At 34.1% G+C, this 24,345-nt stretch overlaps 1 protein-coding gene across 1 annotated transcript in view; it reads right to left on the reverse strand.

The window, feature by feature from the left end:
* Window positions 1-792: 792 nt before the first annotated feature.
* Nckx30C (solute carrier family 24 member Nckx30C) overlaps window positions 793-24,345 on the reverse strand; it is a 190,522-nt gene continuing 166,969 nt past the window's right edge. Inside the window, exon 6 of the mRNA XM_089639087.1 lies at window positions 793-4,401. Within this exon, the coding sequence (XP_089495213.1) occupies window positions 4,161-4,401 (241 nt within the window). The 3' untranslated portion in view covers window positions 793-4,160. The remainder of the gene's footprint in view (window positions 4,402-24,345) is intronic.

Here is a 24,345-nt window from a genome sequence, read left to right on the forward strand (position 1 = left end):
ACTTAGATGTAAAACACCGATGCAACGTTTTCCCATATTTATTTATTATCTGAACAGAGGTATCTTCCGCCCTTTGTGCTTTTAGTTTTTCATAAAACGTTTGACAAATCCAAATAAACTCAAGTTCCCTTTTCATAAAGTGGGTACGTATCTATAATATTTTCTGTACCACCAAGTTAATGAAGAATATGATTATTTCAATTTGTTAGCTATTTGACATGCTGCGCCAAGGAGGGATTTGGTCATCTCATTGTTATCAAGTGCCACTTGAGCAATTTGGATAGGTATATGGTACTATGGAATATTGTGAATAAGTAATCAATGTCAGGACCGTACTCAAAAGTTCATTCATACCTAACTCAAACATGTTTCGATATTTTGAAATAAATAGCATTATACAAATCATACACCTATATTATTACCATTGACCATTGATGTTTTAAATTCTTAAAATTGGTTAGGCATGTCCAAACAAAAAACAATATTAATATAGTAGATAGGAACGAAAAATCATTTTACTTTGTGTCTTTCGTAACAATTTTCATTAGGAATTACACAATCAAATGTTTTATCTGATTTAGTAATAATTTATTAGTTTTAGAGAAATCACAAATTAAAACCAATAATTTGTCGGAAATTAAAAAAAAATGGAAGACTTTATTTTAATGTGATTCGTGTTAGTCAGTTGTTATTTTATTTCAAAGTAAAGAAACGCGAGTTTGAAACACTGCACAATGTTTTTAAATGTAAAATTCGCAATAGTTTGGTGATAATAAGAATGTAAGAATTACAATAGAGAAAACGGCTTATGTTTAATATAATAAGCATAGAAATGTATGAATTATAATATATTGATAAGATTTCTAAGGAAAATAGTTAAAACCTAGCGTTCTATGATATATTTGATAATATTTTTTTTATTACCACCAAAGTGTTGCACAATTTAGAATAAATACTCCATTATGTAAATGACTGACACATAAATATGTTGGTTTAATAATGATTCTTTATATACAAAACACAAACAAACAAAAAAATGCAAGTAACATTATTTATTTAAGACAAAATTTTTAAAAACAACATTTTTAATTTGTGCCTCCTAAAAATAACTGTAAATTTGTGCGCTCGAGGTTAATTTGTCGAGTTCGGCCCTGGCAGAGAAAGTGAAAACAAAATAATGGATATAATATTATATACATTTTAATAACAGTCCAGGGGTGTATTCATTTACACTATAAAACGATACTGTATAACTGTACTCTTACACACATGGATCCATGTGTATTGTGTATATTTGTGTTTGTTTTCATGTGTGCGTACATATACTTTTGTACATGCATTATTTGTACACGTTATATAAATATTACCTTCGTATCAAAGCCCCCAACTTCGACGTCAACCATTTTATTTCTTCCGTAACTAAAAGTAACTACCTAATTCAAACATCTCATTTCTCATCTCTCATTTGGAATATCTACAAAGCTACATAATATAATTTACACAAGGTTTCCGTTTCCGTTGATGTTTATTATGTAGTGCGAATAATTTATTGTAATGAAATATGTAATATATAGAATAGAATACAAACTGAAGGTATTATTTATTATTTGATTTCGATGTTTCTTTAAGGTACATTTTAATTTTTACACTGTTTTTATTATTTTTAAACAAAAATAAAATAATTTCCTCGAAGTCAAGGGTTTTGATACATTTGCGTACATATCATACATATATTATAATCATGATGTATATTTCAATAATTCTCTTTTATATAAAAACAATTTGTCTAGTAACAATGGACTACCTAATTTATACTTTCATTAAAATACAATGTCTTACTCGTATCTTGAATAGAGAAGAATTGGAAAAGAGTTCAGGGCGAGAGAGGAGGAAATGCAAAAGTAAATATCGTTATATCCTCACTACCTACCGGGGCCGCTATAGGAACGCGGCCCCTCACTACGTCTCACCTGGTAAAGATATAAGGAGGATGACCAAAGCTTAGGGGTCGATATAAAAACTATTCGTCCATCAGGGGTCACCAACCAAGGGCCCTAGGGAAGACGAGAGCCTCAACAAGGCTGATATGTCCCGGCACTGGACACTCTTAGCGGACACACTTCAAACAAACAAACAAACGAACAAACAACTGACACATTTCTATTCGATATCTACCAAAACTAGCCTTTGCGTTTCTAATCACATACCTGATCAACATTATCGTTTAGGAACACAAATATTCATTTTAATTTAAAAAAACTCATTTTGCAACAAAACTGTACTTTGCTCGATTAAGCGATTCTATGTATGCTGCTGAAGAAATCAACTTGACTATGTGTAATGTACAATGTTTGAAATTGAAGAAATAATTACTATTGATTTTTAAAATACCGCGGAACTGAATCAGATCAAGTGAACACACAAGACAAATTCTTTAAAATATTTAGTTATTCTAAAAATTTGGGTTACTCAGCCTAAATTCTCTTCCGTGCTATAATAACAACATAAGAGGATAACAATAATAATTTATCTAGTCATTCAATTGTCAATACACCATTGTTTGTATTTCTGGCTATGGACTGCAGTGTCCACCGTTTGGACTTCAAAAGGAAAATAACGCAACAGACGGAGTTCCGCAAGGCACCCGACTGGGCCTTGTGCAATTTTTGTACTAGAAATGTGTCTTATACTCGTAGTTCCTCAGTGCCACAACTGCGTGGGATTGTTTGGTAGAGACCTCGGATCGGGTCCGCTCTAGTTCCCGAACTCCCCTACCCGCACCTACCCGGGTCCCCGCCCCCGGCCCTGGCCCCTGTTCCCCAGGAAAGCTCCAGGGGGTCTCGATTTGCCAACAACCCGGACAAAGCTGATATTGGCGTTTAGCGATGGCATCACTTATTGTACTCATGATATTTAAAATAGGGCCTAATACATCTCCCAAATGCATGCATAGTAAATATTTTTACATTATAAATACAATACGTGAAGGTATTTTAGTAAAGGTTAGATTTTTTAGAATTATTTTGGGGTTATGTTATTAAAAAATCGATAGTAATTTATTTTTCTCAAGCTAAGATTTGCAGATGTCTAAGTCAACTAACTTTTTTTATCTAATTAAAATTTAGACGAGAGCCCTTTTTTTCAGCCACACAATATTTTATTTAGGCGTTTTTTTCACATTCGTTTCAAATACATATCACGATTTGCATCAATATAAAAGTAAGCGTAAATTCAAAACTCTCCACTCTTCATTCTCATGTGCGAATATTTGATCCGATCTAATCTCAAACTACATAACCAACTGACGAAATGTGAATCATGCTTGGGATTGATTCTTTCAATACTTACAGGACGAATATTCAATTGACCAATTTATGTCTTCTCACGGAATCGTGTGTCGTGAAAGGCACACTAAAGTAGTATTAAATCTTTCTGATTAGCATTGCAAGTTGATCCAAAGTTTGGATATAAGTATTATTCCCACCTACGCGTTATTCCGCAAAATCACGTCTAAATTGTAATTACTTAACACTTCATTTTGCCCCTCACTTTATTCCTTGACAACAAAACGTCACTTTAAACCCCCGCAGCATCAATATCACAACATATCATAATACGTTTTGGTTGCCTCTATCGCCGCTCGCTTGTCGCCAATATCATGTAGCGCCAAAGAGCGGACGGCATCGCTTTGTCTGCGCTAGGAAGCGGATCACATCGTACTTTTCTCACGGATTATCGCGTGATACCACACGTTTGTAGTCAATCGCATACTTCACATGGTGCAAACTGGCGAGTGAGACCGCACGCTCGGAACACTTCAGTAGCCAATACCATACTTCACAGAGCGCATAAACGCAGGCTTGTCGCCGAATGCACACTTCATGCGGATGTGTGGATGATGAGCGCATCTATCGCCAATGGTACAGGCAGGTATAGGCATTTCACCTGGCGTCGGTAAGCGAATGACACCACTCGTACTCCGTCAATATCAACTTTGCCACAGGCGCGTCGGCCCGGTCTCGCTTGAACGTAGAACCGGCCGCAGAACTGAGAACGGGGCACCGCGGGCGCGTCTCCCTACATTGTATTAACACTAAACGAGACCTTACTATGATATATAATAAAGTTTATTGCTTTATACGGAGCCGTCTTGGGGCCGACTACACGGGGCAGACCAGGAACTCGTACTCGAAGCCAAGGCTCACGGCCACAAACACGAAGTACAGCAGGAACATGGAGAAGCCGAGACCCTTGTTCATCTTCCAGTGGAAGCAGGCGATGGACATGATGACGAACAGGAGCATCATGAATAGGATGGCGATACTGCACACCATGCCAACAGAGTTCACCTCCACGGGCTGGCCGTAGATGATGCCGTACAGCAGCCAGGGGACTGGTAACCTGAAACACCATACAATCAAACTCTGAATAATTGCATATCAATCAATACTGCAACATATCATATCATATCATATCATGAACTTCAGAAGGCGAGATGAAAGAGAGATAGTGGCCCTTTTGTGTTTTCACATGATTCTGGATAAATTATTATTACATCACGAATCAAGATTTATAAACATAGGTACACCCGGCAATGCTTTTGCTATTAATTGTTTTATGCGTGTTTTCCTCATGCGTTCTATCATTTAGCATGAGGAAAATATGCATAATACAATGCTTTTGCTATTAATTGTATTATGCATATTTTCCTCAAGCGTTCTAATATTCATACAACTATCGAACTATCTAAGTAGTCTTTGCACTAACAAAACAACATTTTCAGCGAAGTCGGTCCAGTAGTTTTGGAGTCTCTAGGGCACACAATATATACATATAATATGTCTATGGCACACACGTATACGAACAGTGCATTTTATTTATATACCTAGATAGTGTTAACTAATATATTTAAATTATTCTTCACTATGACAGATCATAGACTATTAATAAATACATATATTTTTGTTAATACCGCAAACAAATCCTAACTGCTCCCGTCTGGAGCCAGTGAGAGGGGTATATTGTGAAGTTGAAGGTAGTGGGAATGGAAAGGAGATGGGGAAGAGAAAGGCGAAACCAAACACGGCTAAAGCCATTTTAAGCAAGGGCGATACTGAAAGTATCTAGGTACTACTCAGGAATGTGCCGCAAATGTATACAAACAAGAAAGGAAATGTTCATTTGTTAAAAATGTTTATTCTCCGTAAGACCTTTACCGATTGCTTTGAACTTTTGACACAATGTTACATTCCAATACGTGTGTGTTTTTATATACCTATATTATATGTATAGTATTCATTCATTGAATAAAATAAAGAATGATTAAATATAGAATGAATGATTCAATATGTGAATATTATTACCTTTGAGAATTAATTATTTTTTTAAATATCAACTCTCATGAAATCTAGTTAAGCACATTATATTAAGTGTCTTCTTAAAAGAGTATATCCTATGACTACCGTGAGATAAAATAAAATATAAAAAAGTGACCAATTGACATAAATGTATTAGGATCGTGTAATTATTATCTTTTCGAAGTTAAAAATCCTGTCACGTCGGTGCTATCGTGGGATAAAACAATTGATAAACCGTCGAAAACAAACCCCAAAATCAACCCGGAAAAACAGCCCCAAATCATCCCTAAATAAATTTGAAAATCAGTGGTGCACACCGCCCGCTGGGGTGTCGGTTATATATTGTATTAAATCACACCCTACAAAGAACAAAGGATTTAACGCAATGCACCAATATTCCACTGTTCCGTCGTTAATAATAATATTGGATTCCAGAATTTCCGTGGATATGTGGAAATGTTGCCAAATTCTGATATCATTCTATATCATGCTATATCAGTGCTATCAATGTTGGATTTGGCTTTCACTAGCGCAATTTTACTCACGTAATTATTAAACCAAGGACAAAAATAAATAATATTCATTAGCACTGAACTTACAAAAATAAATTAGGTATAATAATGATAATAACATGGCATTTATAAAGCGCAGTTTCGTGTCATTTCATTTCAAGTGCGCTTAAAAGATATTTAATGCAGTACGTTGTTTTAATACATCTATTCGAATTTTACTTTTGTTTTCGGTAATTAATTCATGCAAATCTTGGAAGCCGAAATTAACACAGCTCCCTACATATGACATACGATCGAGCTCATTTTATCTACCTCAAAACTAGACTTTTGTTTATTGAAACCAATTGCATATCCAATTGCATTAATCCACATTCCGGTTTAGTATGGGATAACATACAATATAATGGCCATGTTTGTTCCATGGCGGATGACATTAGCCGCGTGTAAAGTGTTCGTCGAATTCCATCAATTAGAGCGGACAATGATTCAGGGGAATAGGAGCCCTGAGAATTGCGATACAACATGCCTGGGTATCTATTCTCCAGTCCAGGCCCCCCGAAAGTACATTACATACATTGGTCGAAAGGTACATAGTTTACGCCAAACGTCAAAAGTCATTCCATTCGAGCAACGAGTGGGTCGAACCACTTGTTGTTTGAGTGGAATGACTTCGTCGAGAATCGAGGCCCTGATAGATACTGTGAAATCGTCATTGTGCAATATTAGATACCAGCGCGAACCCATACAAAATCACGGGATAATTGTAGGATTTGCGAAGCTGAAAATATTTATAAAACATTTGCCCCAGGGTCGTTGCCTATAAAAAAGGGAATCTGTCGATATTTTTCTTACAATGATGATATATTTAAGCAAACTTCCATTATAAAAATGTGTAAAGAAAAAAATAACACAGAATATCAAGAATTTTACAAACTCATGAGAAATGGAAATCAATTTATTACACCAATCTTTAAAACAACTCAAATGCAAAACCATTATATTTACCAAGCCATAAAAAACTGCAATAATCTCCCTTCCGAATTGCGCTGTATTATGAACCAACAAGAACAAATAAATAAAATCAAACTTTTTTTCCAAAAAAACTTATATTAAACAAAAAAAAAAATATATATATATATATATTTTTTTTTTTAAACTTCCGATTTAGTTGTCCGGGTTAAGTCTTCCCCAAAGGAAAAACTTAACCCTTCCACTCACTTTTCCACAAATGATCAGCTAGTCAATCAACACTATGTAAGTGCATTATATAAGTAAAATAAATACAAAACAATACAAGAAGAACAACACGTCAAATCACCAGATATCAAATGGGAAAAAAAATTCACCGTCTCCAGATATTTTCATATCAGAGGGTTCGGCTCGGTAGAACTTCTAACAGGGCCTATAAATCCTACTGATCCCTCAACATAAATATTTAAAAAATCTTTTGTTATCCTACATGTATTCAAAATGACCGACTTTTGCATCTTTATATATAAATTTTTTGATAGATCTAATACGCCTAAATTTTTAATTAGAGAGCTAGGTATAATGCCAGTAGCCGAAATAACGAATGGTAATATTTTTATAGTCTGAGAATGCCAAATTCTTTTTATTTCATTTCCTAAATCTGTGTATTTTCTTATTTTTTCACTAACAGATTTTTGAATATTACAGGAATTTGGAATAGCAACATCAATGATATAAGTTATTTTTTTAATTTTGTCATGTAAAACTATATTGGGTCTATTATGACTAATCGCTCGGTCTGTTAGTATAGTTTTATCATAATATATTTTATAAAATTCGTTTTCTAAAAATGAATTTGGTTCGTATTCATAATATGGTACTACATTACGGCAGTCAATCAAGTTATGTTTAATTACCAAATTTTGGTGAATTATTTTTAAAACTTGATTGTGCCTAAATGTATACTCGGACGGTGCTAATATAGAACATCCCGATATAATATGTTCTATAGTTTCCGGAAAAGCCAAACATTTTCTACACAAATCATCAATTTGATTTGTATCTTTGATTATATGCTTTCTATAATTTTTAGTATTAATGACTCTATCCTGAATTGCAAGCATAAATCCTTCTATTTCTGCGCTCAACTCTCCAATACTCAACCATTTGTTTGACTTAATTTTGTCAACATACGTTTGGTTGAGATAATTGAAGTGTTTTGCGTGTAAAATTTTATTTGACCAGGAATCTAATAATTCCTGGTTGGGATTTATAAAAATGTTGGCATTCTCATCGTATAGATTTAAAGGTGTAATATTTCTATCTGCCTTGCAAATTATTTTGTGCATTTCTGAGCTATGAGCTTTCCTATGGAAAAAAGTTCTTAGCATTTCTACCTGATTATGTTTCAAAGAAGTTATTTTGACTATACCTCTACCTCCTAAATTTTATATATTATTATTATAATATATATTATTATTATTATATCTCACTATGAATTATGAATCTAAGTAAGAATCGTGGCTCCCTTATCAGGCACAAGAGCTCCTCTTTTCTGATAAGGTATACATGACCAATATTATGAACCTTAATATTATATCTTGCAAAATATGTATGTATTAATGTAACCCATATCATGTATATTAAAATAATAAAAAAATAAAAAAAATATATATATTTTTTTAGAGAGATGACCAGAATTACCCTTACGAAAGAACACCATTAGTGAACGCTAAATATCATTGCTTAGTTATTAAGATTTAGAACTGTTAAACATTTAAACGAAAGAAATACACCTTTCAAATAAAAAAAAAACAAAAAAAAAACAACAAACAAAAAAAAACTTGTAAACAACCATGAAATTAAATAAACGCCCGGGTTGCCGGCACTGAAACTGAAAACAAAAAAAATACAGAATTATTTATGTAATTTTGGTACCTGCTTTGTCGCTTGTCTGATGAGTCTCATCAGTTCCAAATTTGAAAATTAAAAGTGTATTGATTTTGAATACTATTGGAGTGTAACTACTTCCTTAATTTTTTTTTACGAAAATAAACAAAAACGACACAATTTTGTTTTCGTAATAGTCTGTAATGCTATTTATGTACATATTATGTACATAAATAAGAAAATCATATTTTTTTATGTTGGCTAAATCTATTAAAATAAGTGCCAAGTTATTTAGAGTCTATTTTGAAAGCATTCAACTCTGTTTGAGAAGCAAACAGAGTGGGTCTCTCATTTAACCCCTAAAGCCACTAACATTTTTAAATGTAACTTCACTTAGGAGAACTGTCAGAATCATTACTACATTCTAGATAAATTTACCGTTTTTGAATGCATTTAAACATAAAATACTGTTCTTGATAGCAGTAGACTCTTAGACTCTTAGCAGTAGACAGTTAGACTCTTTCAGATTTTAGTTTTAAAAATCAACAAATGCAATTAAAAATAATACAAGTTCTTAAAGTCGCTTACCGATGATTTTATAGTGTCAACTGAAATGATTACTTTACACGAAACTAAAAAAACATATTTAGACAAAGGTATTATAAAATTTACTGTCACTTATTTGTCCTTTAATATAAAAAAATATTTATTTAACAATTTACAAACCTTGACAAATATTTTTCAAATGCTAAACGTTGTTTCATTGAGAAATATTGAAATTATTGGCAATTTTTTTAATTCAAAATGTAAGCGCAGTATTCTCTCTTTCTAACACTATTTAAATCATATTTCTCACCAAAACACAAGACGAGTTAGCAGTACTTTTATGAGACCGTGTCAGGCTGGGAGATATATCTCCCGAAAATACTCTACGGTTGTTTGTGATATCTGAAGAATATCTCTCAAAATTGCCCGAGGGGTTAACCGGTTAACCGGTTAGACACTTCTAAATTTGACTAATGCAGAGCGGAAATATCTACTCTCAGCATCGCCTTGGTGAGATATCACCATTTAGAAAAAAAACGATTGCCTCAAATGGCTATAGGTACTTAAATATCTGTGTTTGGTAAACAAATCTTGAACTGAAAACATTCATATCATATCTTCCATCCTTCCTCACCCCAATCTCCCTTCATTTACCATTTCACTCTCCTTCAGTTGGTGTTCTTTTGCGGTGTTATGTATATATACCAAAAAATCTTATTGTCTCATTAAATATACGAGAACATCGAGTTACACCAATCAAATGCACGAATTATAAACAGAGGTAGCACAACTAATAATTGCACCTATTAACTATCATTTCTCCGTCCTTATTTCGATTTGATAAGAATTATTGCATTTCATCACACATATATCATAAAACACTCCATATTTATTTCATCCACGAATTTACACATTTATACAACAAAATCATCTATCACCTTGCTTGCTTCACATCAATACAAGCTTAGCCTAGATAAAAGGAAAATCCGAGCTTTCCGATGGAAAATCGTTGGGTAATACGAGATCAGCGAATTTACTATATTTCCGCGAGAAAAATTCCATCAATAATGCATAATGCACCCGGGAGAGCAGAAACCCGAAGAGGTGAATAACAACTCTCCAGGGCGAAAGCCAAAGGAAGACCTGAATATAATATAAGGAGCACAGGTTCGGTCTGACGTGTCTTCAGTACTTGGTATACAATAATAATACATTATACATCCCAGGCCGCTGTTTACCGTGGGGGATATTAAGGTGCTTTATGGACCGCAGTTTTGGCACCAGATTGCGCACGAAATGTACTCCTCAAAATGAGCACGATATCTTCTTAGATTGTAGTACCAAAAGTGATATGATATAGTGAGTGGTGAGGCTTCGTTGGATTTTTTATCTATATATATGTAGATAAAAAAAATTATATATATAAGTTAATATAATTTATCTAAAGATATGCGTTACGCATTTTTCATTTAAAGGAATTAAGAAAGCAAACATACGATATTAGTATATCTACGGACAAAACGTAGAAAATGCAGATGAACCCTATATATAGTTGGATATTTTAAAAGCGCAATGGATAGATCAGCTCATTTCCTATATGTACATCAAGTTTCGGTTTGAAATAACACAATTTAGAGAATATAACACAACAATAGATTTAGGTTAATGTGTATTCAAGGTGAGAATTAATTATTAACCTAAATGATATTTGAAATTTAATTCCTGCGTAATGCGAAATATTATTTTTCATTAAAAATTAATAAAATACTTCGTTTTAACCACTTTTACAAAAGTGGTTAAAAGTGGTTAAAACGAAGTATTTTATTAATTTTTAATTAAAATGGTGCCACAAAATAAGTTTGCTGAGTTAGAAGAAGTATTATTTTTCAAATTTCGAAAGTATAAATCATATCAGACAAGCGGTAAAGTGAGTACCAAAAATATTTTATTAATTAACAATTATTTATTTGAAATGTATATTTCTTTTGTTAAAAATTTTGTTGACGGTTTATTTTTAAGTTTACTAAAATTCGAAAGGTAAATTTCTGACAATGATTCTGAAGCAAATATGTTTTTTAATAAATGCTTTCATATTTACAATGCTACAATTATAATATCACGTGATTTGTCTGCGCTAGTATGTATATAAAAGCAGGGAGGTATGTGACATTGATATACAAAAAATTACAAAATTAGGTTCTGTAAAGAAGGCAACTAATTTATAGAAAAAATATTGTTAAGTCCATAAAGTACGCGCTGGCTATAATTATTAATATCTAGGAATGCATTGCAGAGTGTATGGTTCGACAAATGACCGCTAGGTATTCCTCCGGCCCTTTCCTGTTGTTCCAATTCTCTAACCATATATCACACTTATTTCCTTCTCTGGGGATATTCTTTAGTACGTGGCCACGCCTGTCCGTGATGATAGATGGTAAACACCTTCTACGTTCCAAGTATTAGAGTCGGAATGTAACATGGAATGTAATAGGGATATCTCATGCAGCTTCTTGGCATTCTAAGAGCGAATGGATTCCACTGATGAATGGATGTAAGGGACATATTATATTATCCTCTTTATTTTTACTCATCAGACTCGGAATGTAACATGGAATGTAATGGGGATATCTCATGCAGCTTTTGGCTTTCTAAGAGTGAATGGATTCCACGGATGAATGGACATGTTAAATTATCCTTTTTATTTTTAATTATCAGACTCGGAATGTAACAGGGTATGTAATGAGGATAGTTCATGCAGTTTCTTGGCATTCTAAGAGTGAATGGATTCCACGGATGAATGGATGTAAGGGACATATTATATTATGCTCCTTGTTTTTACTCTTCAGCCTCGGAATGTAACAGGGTATACAATGAGGATATCTCACGCAGCTTGCAATGATGAAAGGATGTCAGGGACATATTATATTATCCTCCTTGTTTTTACTCACCAGGCTCGGAATGTAACATGGAATGTAATGGGGATATCTCATGTAACTACTTGGCCTTCCAAGATTGATGGTGGTGGATGAATGGATGTAAGAGACGTTATATTATGTAACGCCCTCTTTGGTTTTACGTATTAGACTCGGAATGTAGCAGGCAATGTAAGGGGGATATTATGAAAACTTTTGGCATTCCAAACATGAAGGAGGTGGATGAATGGTGGTGGATGTATTAACCTTAACACAGGCGATTATTTACCTAGTGATGGTAAATTTTGAAATGTAAATAATGATTTCTACCATGTGAAGAAACAATAAATAAATAAAAACATGGTTGTGACATATTGTAATTTAACATCCTCCTTGTTCTTACTCGTAAGACTCGGAATGTAATAGGCAAAGTAATGAAGGTTGGACGAGAGGAGAACTTTTTTTATAATTAAATCAATTAAAAGCCCTCTGGGCGTTAAATAAATAAATAAAAATAAAATAAATAATATCATCTATGTATAAATTCGGATTGTAACACGGAATGTAATGGGGATATTTCATGAAGCATTACACGAGAAATATTAAATAATGTAAGAGAACTTGCACATTCATTCATGGAATAGGGTTAGGCGTTCATGTGCGGACTCAGCCGGCGGAATATCTGGAATTTCCCAATGGGGCCATATCTGACGGGCCGAGTTTTTCGAGGGCTTTAATGAGTTAGCCAATATATAAATATGTCGAAGGAGGTAGCCCACACTAGGAACTGTCAGAACAAAAAGTAACCTAGATTAATCTACAAAATAATTTTTGACAATTTAATTAATTTATTTATTTTTTCATGTTCTCCATAAAACGGTTATACAACAATATATCATGGAGAAGATTACAAATTAAAAAGTTTTCAGAGGCAGTTTTACTATTTTGTGACCTGTGTTAAAAGATAGTTACTGAATTGTCTGTAGGTGACATTGAAAATGTCGATGGCTAATGCAGAATCGTTAAGCAGTTGAGTCGCTCTGTTTATTGGCGCGTTCTGATAGGCAGAAGTCCTCGCTTTCGAGCATATAAGAGTGCATGGGATCTCCCTCGAGTATCATTGTTAGGGACATAAAAGTTAACCTCTTTCAACATAGGCGGATTGTGTATTGTACCAGAGATTAACTTAAAAAAGTGTTTGCCTAAAAATATTTTTCTGCGGGCTTCTAATGTATTGAAATCGAGCATTCCTGTTAAGAACAAGGATGGATACAGGAATGGATAGTATGGATATTCCCTCATATACAGGTAACGCATAAACCTTTTTTGTACCTTTTCTATTTCTAAGATACGGTTTTGCTCAGAAGGGGCCCAAATAATGGAACTGTATTCCAGGATGCCGCGGACAAATGCTTCATATGTTCTCCGTATTGCAATTCCATTAGTAAATGATCTCGCATTACGAAGAACAAATCCAAGCATTTTGTTGGCGCGGGAGACAATGTCAGATATGTGGGATTTGAAAGAGAGATTTGTGTTGTTGAGAAGCGATCAATATTTTGATTTTTGTCAATGGGACAAGCTCGCGATTAACGCATATTCTCGGCCAGTATCTACTTTTCATTAAATTGTAATCAATTGTCAGGCATAACCATCATACTGTTTTGCATCCCATGCTGATCCATCAACATCAATAAGATTATTTCTTTCATTCAAGTAATATATTTCTTTCCCGAGCTACATTAAAGATATTAATAAATTGTTCAAAATCTGCCATTCATAATCACCATTCTTGTTTTCATGCCATTCTGTGTCAGAACATCAGTTGTTATTCTAACACGTGACATATTGCGTCATGGCATTCTTGGTCCTGAATAAGCCGTAGCATTCCGAAGTTTTAGGCCGTCATTTATAAATTTAAGTATTTTGAATACTGGTTCGCCCCTGGAGTCTGGAGGTGTCAGAACCGGGTGAAGCGAGAACGGTCGGAATTGGGGCATATTCCTCAAAATGGAGACGTAGCCATAAATAATATATCCATGGAAACGTTGCATTTTGAAAGCCTTGACATACTCATTTAGTGGAAGCGAGCTCAGCCTTAGATGTGAAATACTCTTAACGTTCCATAAAAGTACTCGCCACGAACGCTAGTACGTTATATCTATGTTAGATATAAAAGCATTAAAATTTTTATTTTGTCTAAATACCACATTAGTCCCATGTCAACAGAATGGGAATATGGTCACACAGATTTAGTTAAATTATTGTACGGCATACTAATCTCCATTTTTTGTATATTTTACTTAGCAATACTTTTTTAATATTACCTACGTACTAAAACTTGGATTTCACAACAATGAGAGATAACCCACGAAAGACTTGTATCTTCCTTAACTATTAAAGGAAGTTCATTTTCCATTTTACAACATTTGTAATAACTCTTGTTTTGTGTTCCCGATAAATATGTGAATACTAATACACTTGACCCACTGGGTTCACTTTAAAGGTGGAAAAAAAACACGCTATTGCAAAGAATTGCCATTTTTTTAATGCCGTGTCTAACTCTCGGGCGTCCCCGACTGCTTCAATCATTCTCCTCTACGTCACTCATTCTCGTTACACCCTTTCTTAGTTAAACAAATACTCCTAATTTTATCGTACAAAAGTATACATGTCTTTCTCGGGCGTCCTCTGATTTTTCTACCCTGCAATTCCATGTCATACATTTTCATTACACCAAATACGCCACATTTTACTACACATAATTGTTTGATTAATTTGATGGTATCGTGTCTTTCTCGAGTATTCCCGACCTCTTCAACCATTCACTTCCATGTCATACACGCACTCCTCAAACCCCTTTCTACGTTCATCACATACGCTTCATTTTGCTATATACTGAATATTTTTCACTTAATTGTGCCATGTCTTTTATTATTTGGTTCATGTCTTTCTCGAGCGTACCATTCACTTCTTGCAGCATCATTATATCTACCATTATTCGACTCTCTATCTCATTTAAGTGTAGAGACATGCGTTGAGTATTCCTCGTTAAGATTTCGAGATTGTTGGGCGCTCTGCCTCTAGACCGCGAAGCTGAGTTTGGAGAGTGACCTAAACTAGGTATATAATATTAGCTAGGCTCCTATAGCGAAATGATCACGGTTTTTCGTGACGGTCATGAGTCGGTTTTACTCCGGTCCTCGAAATTGCATGACGCGCGCAAAGAAGTTTCACTTCAAAAAAATAATAATATGTTATTCAATTAAGAAACTACACGGTTAGAATAATTGAATTGCTTCAACTTGCACACATTATTCGAAACAGATTAGAGAATAATTCTTTGGGCCCGAAGCCAAAGAATCTCGTGAAACTTCCTCGGGCTAAACGATCAAGTAAAATCTGAACTGGGATGTGCCGCGACGCTCGTTTAGGACTTGTTTTTGATAAGTCTTTAAAGAACCTACCTATATAGCCACATTATACAGGGTGTTAAAGGACGTACTTGAATTACTTTAACCAGTGATTCCTGACATTATTTGGAGTAAAAAATGTAAATGAAATTTTGGTCTCCGGTAACATTTTTGGCGGTTTTTTGTTTTTGTTTTCACAAACCACTTAGAAAATCGTCGATAGTCGATGTGAGGAGTTGGGCGGTTACTTGGCTGAGTGACCAGTAAAGAAGAAAAAAAAGCGTTGAACAAGTCACCGGAGACAAAAAATTTCATTTACTATTTTAACTCCAAATAATATCAGGAATCGCTGATTAAAATAACTCAAGTAAGTCCCTTAACACCCTTTATATACACAGGAATATTTAAATGTATTATTATCGAAGAAGCCAGAATTTTATTCCAAGAACGAAAACTCAGAAAGGGCGAGCTGAGCCTAATGAAAATTACAATGTGTTTCCGTCTGGAATTTCTAGGGCAATCAGCTCGTAACGCTACCATGGAGCCTTTAAGTTTTCATATCCCGTGTGGGGTGGGAACCTGGGAGGGGTCTCATTGTGTCGGGAGGGTCGTGCCGTTTTCAGTCGTCACAATGGTTTGGTCCGGACTATACCGGAGTTTTGCCATCTGAAACATTCAACAGGACGGGGCTACGGCCGATACTGCTCTGTTTCAATGAAGAAACTGCGACAGATGTTGCCTGCGCTCCTCGTCTCTCTGAGTGGTGACGTGGGGCAGCCCGCGCGTTCAATTTATTTGAACATTAATTTGTGACTTCTTCCTGTGGGGCTACCAGAAAGAAAATGTTTTAAACGTCAGCCCCACCCCTTGAAAAAGTCAAGGATCGAATTCGGAAGGAAATCGCCGCTATACCCGTCGAGGTGTGCCAAAATACGGCCGAGAAATCGCCTTTATCAATGTATCGCTGCTGGAGGCCATCACATTTCTGATGTCATCTTCAGAACTTGATTCATAAAAAGGCATGATGTACCTACTGAATAAAATAAAAAAAACTTAATTTCTGTAATAGCCCTTCAAAACTGAACTACTTGTTTTGCTGCAGCCGCCAGATGAACTCAATGTAGAGGTGTTCGGAAACTGGTAGTATAAGCGGAAAACTGATGAATCAATATCAAATTTGGAGTCGATTTTAGTACGGGCGAAAACGAATAATTTGTCTTAATATTTTATAGCATAAACGCCACCTATAAACGCGTAGATTATAACGTATGTTGCGTTTAACCTTAAGCTCCCGCTTTCCGAATTTCTACCGATTTATAACATATATTCTCTTTCACACTTTAAGTTTTAAGTTCCTTAAAAATCCTTATTTTTGAAGATAATATCTGTACCGAAAAGGCCGGAAGGCCGAAAAGGTAATTACATGAAATTCCCTTGATAGAAAAAAATTGCAATGTAAGCCCCGAAAATTATGAAAACACGTTTTGTTATTTTATTAAATATGGTATAGGTATGAGAAAATCACAGTATATCCTTAAACGCATCTTAAGTATTTGCAGAAAGAATTTAGCTGTATTTCAAACGAGTGGTTTTTTATTAAATATTTTCAAGTTTTTCTTTTAATTATGGTCGTTTTTAATATTAGCGCGCTCCCTCTAACATTCGCATTTACCTTTCAAACCATCTTTGAACGCGTACTACAGAGCCTTAATGTTTTTTATGAAAAGTATAGAAGCGTAGAGCTGACTCTAAAAGTTTTTATTAACCTTTAGTTGGCGAATAGAATGAATGAACATTTTTTTGGGTTATATGTGATCAAGATTAACCAGTTTCCCGCTTGTACAACGAGTTTCTGGACACCTGTATAAACATAAACATAAAAATACTAATAATAATAATTATTATTTTTATTTGATCCCAGACGTGCCATATAGTAAATCTATATAAATAAAAATGTAAATAAATTATCGTTTGTTCAAAATCTCAAATCTTCGAAAGTTCTTCACAGATTGTTTTGAAATTTTGACACAACTTTGCATTTGAATACGCGCACTTATATTATATAAATGTCACTTGTGACAGGTAAAAACATATTAATGAATAAGACAAGCTATATCTAAGTATAAAACATTTTAATGGACATCTGAAACAAATAAAAAGGACGTATTCCATTAATGTCTATAATAATCACCAATATTAAGACCGGTCTTAATGTCCTGCGAAAAACTGCCCTAAATTATCTTAGGTCGGTTTCGTGCTCCGCCCCCCTCCCTCGGTAATGGCCGACTTCGTAACGTCAAAGAAGCTGCAAAAGGGAACTAAAAACAGTCGTGCAAAAAGAGCGTGAAAACTTTCCCGTATTACGGAATCATTTGTCTTAAGAATGATTTTATTCCGCTTCCCCCGAACTACTCTCTTATAAAGAATGTAGATGATCTTTATGGTAAGTTCCTAACGTGAGACTTTAATACTATGAATGGAGTCTTTGTTTCATTGGAGCCTTCTGGAAGAAAAATTGTTTTTTTACGGTCTCAAACTAGCAGCCAAATTTTTGTAAAAGTGTTTCAAAGAGGCGAGAGCTAAGTACATCGAAAAAATGGACACTGCAGCTTTGCTACCCTAAATTAAATATTTTTTCTATCATTTTCCACTTCTTTTCTAACATGTTCACTTTAATCCATTGAGAAATTATATAACTTTACCCTGTTATAATAATGAAATAAACATTTTTAATGACCAATTTAAACATTAAAAAATAATGTTTTACCATTAATCATATCAAGCATATATTGTGATGAAGTCCCTTATTTAAAGACAGGCAATATTATAGTACCTACCAAATCAGTGCCTCATCAGTATGGGTGATTATTGCTAATGAACATAATTATATATTTTCTTTTGTTTACCCATTCTTGTTAGTCATTTATTTTTGCTAATTATTTTTGGTATTATTTTTGTTATTATTATCATATTTATTATAACTATGTATAAAAACATCCATGTATGTATTTTTGGGCATCATGCCTAATTTATGTACTTAAATAAAATAAAATGAAATCAGTTCTAATAAGTTATTCGCCTGATTTTATTATTTTTTACTTAAAATTTCTATCGATAAAGTATTTTGCAGAGTTAATATTTTGAAATATCTGCCCCTCAGCTGAGAATTGATGATTATTTCAGTATCAATCGACTGAGAGAAACGAAATTTTATTACATGAACTGACTTTAATTATTAAGTGTAAATATCCGAATATCACCAGGCACTTTTTCTTCTCCTTTCTATCTTGTTTCCTTCCGCCACACATTTCTTAGTTTAGTGTATCAATGGGTACGAATATTGGAATTGGTACAACATTTCCTAGTTTAGTGTCTCACTGGGTAAACATTTTGGGAACGAAACAACATTTCCTATTAAAATGTCTCACTGGGTACGAATATTGGTATTAGTACAAAATTTTCTAGTAAAGTGTCTCACTGGGTAAAAATATTGGTATTGGTACAACATTTCCTAGTGTAGTGTCTCACTGGGTACATATATTGATAACGGTATAACATTTCTAGTAAAGTATCTCACTGGGTAAGAATATTTGTATTGGTACAACATTTCTAAGTGTAGTGTCTCACTGGGTACGGATATTGGTATCGGAACAACATTTCCTAGTAAAGTGTCTTACTGGGTAAGGATCAATTGGTATTCAAAATATACACTCACAAAAACTTCTCAAAGTTATCTACAATCTACGAGACCTTTTCCATAGTATTCAAAGTCTTCAGCTCCTGGCTAGAAGATCCACAGAACATAGTACACCAAGCATCTCTAATCTAACAACTCTTCCCGCCATTTCATTTTGCGCTCTGAAAGTATAAGAACTTTTCCATAGTATTTAATATCCCTAGTTCTTGGCTAGCAGATCCACGGAATTGAGAGCATCTAGGTGGGTATCCACGCTAACCTAACAGGTTTTCCCGCCATTTCATTTTGTGCTCTGAGCTGTCTGTGGTGGGGTGAGCCCCTCTCAGAACCCAGTAGACTTGTTACCTCCGTGTGACCTCGATACGGTATTTGAACACGAGATAATTAAAAAAAATGCAGAGTCTGATAGTTTTTTTTGCGGTAGACCAAAGAGAATACCAGTTTTCGCATTACGTTATTCTTTTTGCTTAGGTTTTTTAGTCAGGATAGCATTGTTAGTAAGTTTGGATTAATTAAACACATTGATCCATAAATACCACAGAAGCGACAATTTTGTATTTTAGTATTGGTGGTTATAAATCTGTTTCATTTATAATAAACCTTGATGGTTACCTAAATCCATATTTATGTATATAAAAAAAGAAATTTTCTATATTTGTCTCATTTGAAAATTTCAAAGTTTGTTCTTATTAGTGCCAAGATTGTTCAGAAAGTGATTTGTATGGTAGAATAAGTACAGGACGCTCGAGGAAGACTGAACGCATTATCTATAAATTGGAATGATATATAGAGTAGAATTAAAGTCGGCATAACGTAGTTTTGTAAAGTAAATGGGATGCCATTCCCAATTGCCAATGGGAAGACTTGAATCACATAATTATTTGTTGTAAAAGAGACTTACACGTTGAACAAAGAAATAGGTGTAAGTAGAATGTGTGACTTAGAAGTGAATGATTGAAGAGACCGAGGACGCCCGAGGAAGACATGGCACAATCAAGTGAAAAAATACTTACTTCAATACAATAATATTATTTTCACCTTAAAAATGCAACTGTTATCAGGTAGGTACTCTACTAATTCACTAATATAAAACTTTATCCGAAACCATTTACAAGTCCCCGAGCAACACCGGGTACACGTCAGCTAGTTATCTATAAAAGCCTCGTATAACTGGCGATGATTCTTTCTCCGAATGACCGAAAAACTTTTGGATACTTCGTCACTCACAAAACGCAATTATTTATGCTGGATGCGATAGTGTTGAACATTTCCCGCGTCGCCGACACCTGCACGAATTTAGAAAATGAAATAGAGTCAAAAAGGGTATTTAATTTTATTAAATTTTAAAATGTTTTCCCATCGGAAATCAAAAAATCAATTCACTACAATTTAGGGATGAAATCAATAAAAATAATCGTAAGCAGGTATTTAGAAAACAAATAATCGTTAGCAGGTATTCGGACACCAAATCAAACAATTATTACTATTTATTTTTTAAATTTCCGGTAACCTGGGCGTTTATTGAAATAACATTATCATATACAAACAAGTAAGGAACCCGCCTCATTAGAAGATTTCTGTTCTATATTGTATATTATTGAACATTTTTTTACATACTGATTTCAGTTGTGAGTGCATGGGTGTGTGATTTGAATTAAATTATTATATAATGCGTAAAAATTTTACAAGTTCAATGAATTTTTCATTTCCAAAATTGCAACTGACAAGTATATAAATCATATCATACAAGCGATAAAGTAGGTAATGACTTTATTTATTTTATTACATTTGAAATGTTTTTTTTTTGTTTAAATATTTTTTAAGGTCTAAACAGGAGACCGGCAGAAAAAAAACATTCAGGGCAAATTTCATCTTTGGGGGTGCTGTGTGGACGGTCTTTTTATGGAAAGAAAGTAGAGGAAGTTCTGGAAAGGAAAAAGTTATGAGAGGTGGGTTGAAATTTGGGGGTTACAGACTTATGAATCCATCCCTTCCACTGCGGTGCAAGGCGATGGTCGAGAGAGTCCGGCTGGAGAGGTCAAAAGGTCTCCCTCAACAAGTTTTCCCCGATTCGGCCAGCTATGCGGCAGGCCTAGACAAAACTCACCCCATAAAACCGGGCGCCCCTTAAACGTAGTAAAACTACGTAATTAAACCCCTATGGCAGGGGTGTTGGTTATCCAATAAATAGTTCCCGGGGCGGCGGTTGCCTCACCCGATTCTCAAATTAAAACCGATGTTCTGATGAATTAATATATTGAAGATATATTTCATTCAAACACGAATATTCTTTGAATGGTAAACGGCGCTACATTATTTGTTCGATTTTTATAAACATAAAGTGTCAATGGATATATAATGCGTAATTATTCAATTTACTAAAATTAAGTTAATTATTATAAAATTAATAAAGGAAATTTCTTTTTTGCAAGCAAATATTTTTTTCAGAATTCCTACAATTATAATATCGTGTAATTTTTCACGGGTCTACGCTAATGGTTAAATAAATTATTGTAAGGAATAATTATCAGCCTGAAACACAAATATAATTATTGCTTATAATGATTTGTTATCCTTTTTGCTTTGCATAAAACCTTGTCTTATATGTTTACCTTTAAAATATGATTAAAATAAATTGCTTGTTCACAGTTTAGGCCAAGATTTAGTTTTTTTAATCGTTGGAAAATAAAATCATTCCTAGGATTTATTTTAACTAGTTAAAATTTTACATTTTCATGGTTCTCGAAAAAATGAATCGCCTGCGTAAGAACTTCGGTCAAGGTTAGTACATTTACTAAACTATCTTGACAACGTGGAGGGGTAGGTCAATCAGGGAAAGAAAGGCGAAAAAAAAATGCGTATTGCATTCATTCAAAAGATGATATGTTATTGCTTTTCTTCTTATGTTATACGATGTCGAACACGGGCGGAGCACACGTTTGCGGTTGACGTCATTAGTGTGAGAACGGATCGTTTTTCCTACTCTTTCTTGCTGTTCAGTAGAAGTAGAACTGAGTTGACTTCAAAGTGTCTAAACTCCACTGTGTTTATCATTTTACATACTCCCAAATTCCGTCAGTTGGCTCTCGGCCAAGCGGTACGGACAAAACCTACCCGACTAGGACATAACCGTACTCCGGCGCGCTCCGTCCCTCTTCAACACGTCGGCCCTAATGACCGGGGAGGGAGACAGGGGAGAATTTCCCAATACATGATCAGTTGCCAGGAAAATGCTCGCTGCAAGTACCAATTGGAAAGAACGACACTTCATTTTAAATATCTTTCAATAACAAGAATTATTCACACGTACGAGTATATATTGACAAATAGCATATTGGAATGGAGAGCATTGAAATAAAATTGTTAAATATTAGTAGTTTTGTGAATAATCTACTGTTCACAAAAGTTTTAGTCGTAATCTAAAAATTCTACGAATTATCCAAACTTACATAGGTGGTATATAACTGGCATATAACTTACATTCATAAATGTAGGTTTTCCGGGTGGTTTTTTAAGTAAATACATACGAATAGATATTGTAGCAATACTATTAACAGTGGACTTCGCGTTGAAAAAAGTAGGTGCTTTTCCAATTTTAATTTCTCTTATTTAAAAAATCAAAACCCAAATTTCCTCTGAAATCATAAGATTGGTATATAAGTATTTAAATACCCTCGTATCTATCAAATTATAAACCATATATTTTTGGCAACGTTTTTTAAATTTTTAATAAATGCATTATTGCAGCTGAAAATATATATTTTTTTGTTTTTTCGAAATTTCATTTTTCTGTATGAAAGCTTTCAGGATTCTTTCAGTTTAGGGCAGTACAGCATCCCCCAGTTCACTGGAAAAGTCACGGACCGCCACTAGCAGAAACGTACCATAATATTTAAAAGAAAATGCGAATAAGAAAGTCATAGTAAAAATCACGATTTCGCATTTGAAAGAATAATGTTTACTTAACCATTGAAGCTGTCACCGTCTTGAAACGGAAACGGAACGTACAAACAAATTTACACTCAGACGAAATGCGAAAATGAAGATCAATGTATTGGGTACTTATAAACGCCATAAATTGTGTGTGCGAGAGTTTCGTTCGCATATCAAGTGCAAAACGTCTGTGAAACTTTGAAATTACAATGAGAGCAATTGTTTTCTCTCATGATTTAGAATGAACAAAGAAACTTAGTTATATACAACTCTACAGATACGTGAAGAAAACTGACTGATATGAAATACTGTTAATTTATTAAGATTCTGGTCAAATTATTCGTTTTCGTGTTAAAAATGGGAATGCTGGCCTATGGCAAATGAATTGAAAGAGTTCTAACAAAGTATCAGTCAAAAGCAAATGTTTGTGAGGACGACGGAAAACGTCTTTATACAAATCCTGATATTGATACTGACATACCTTATATTGTAGCATTTTGTGATGATATCTATTAGGAAAATAACACGTGTTTTCGATATATTCTGAATAACTAATATTTTATCAGGAAGTTCGCATGCTGTCACTTTTTTAACAGGATCATTTTTCTCAGTGTACATACAATTGAAAAAAATCATATCATCTATCGAAAGTAGCCTGTGACTGTGCGACTGTACAGTTGTACGCTGTAAGTGATTATTTGAATTCATCCTATAAAACCAATGAACCCTAGCACAGAATTTCAATAAGAAACTTTAACGTCAAGTTATTTTAGATTGATAACATTTCATAATTGACCTGATTGATTGTGTCTGAATTCGAAAAAAATCCCCACAAGCTTGAGATGCTGTACAGTGTGTATGACACGATTTACCTTAGTTCGGTGACCAGATATGATTTGTTTTGATGACATCCCGTGTTGCGTTGTTTTTTTCCATAGTTTATACGCACCCTAATAGTGCAGTTTCGAATAAATGTCAAAAATTGACCTGTACATATCTACTTTTGATTACCGTGAAACCAAAAAGGCATGTTTACGCCAACGCGCAACGCAATACGTAAAAAAAACTTTATACATTTGCAAGTTGTAGAATATACGCACATAATTGTGTAAAAGT

Source organism: Hesperophylax consimilis, chromosome 13 (genome assembly GCF_061612785.1).
Source record: "Hesperophylax consimilis isolate HC1 chromosome 13, BYU_Hcon_1.0, whole genome shotgun sequence".
Classification (NCBI taxonomy): Eukaryota; Metazoa; Arthropoda; class Insecta; order Trichoptera; family Limnephilidae; genus Hesperophylax; species Hesperophylax consimilis.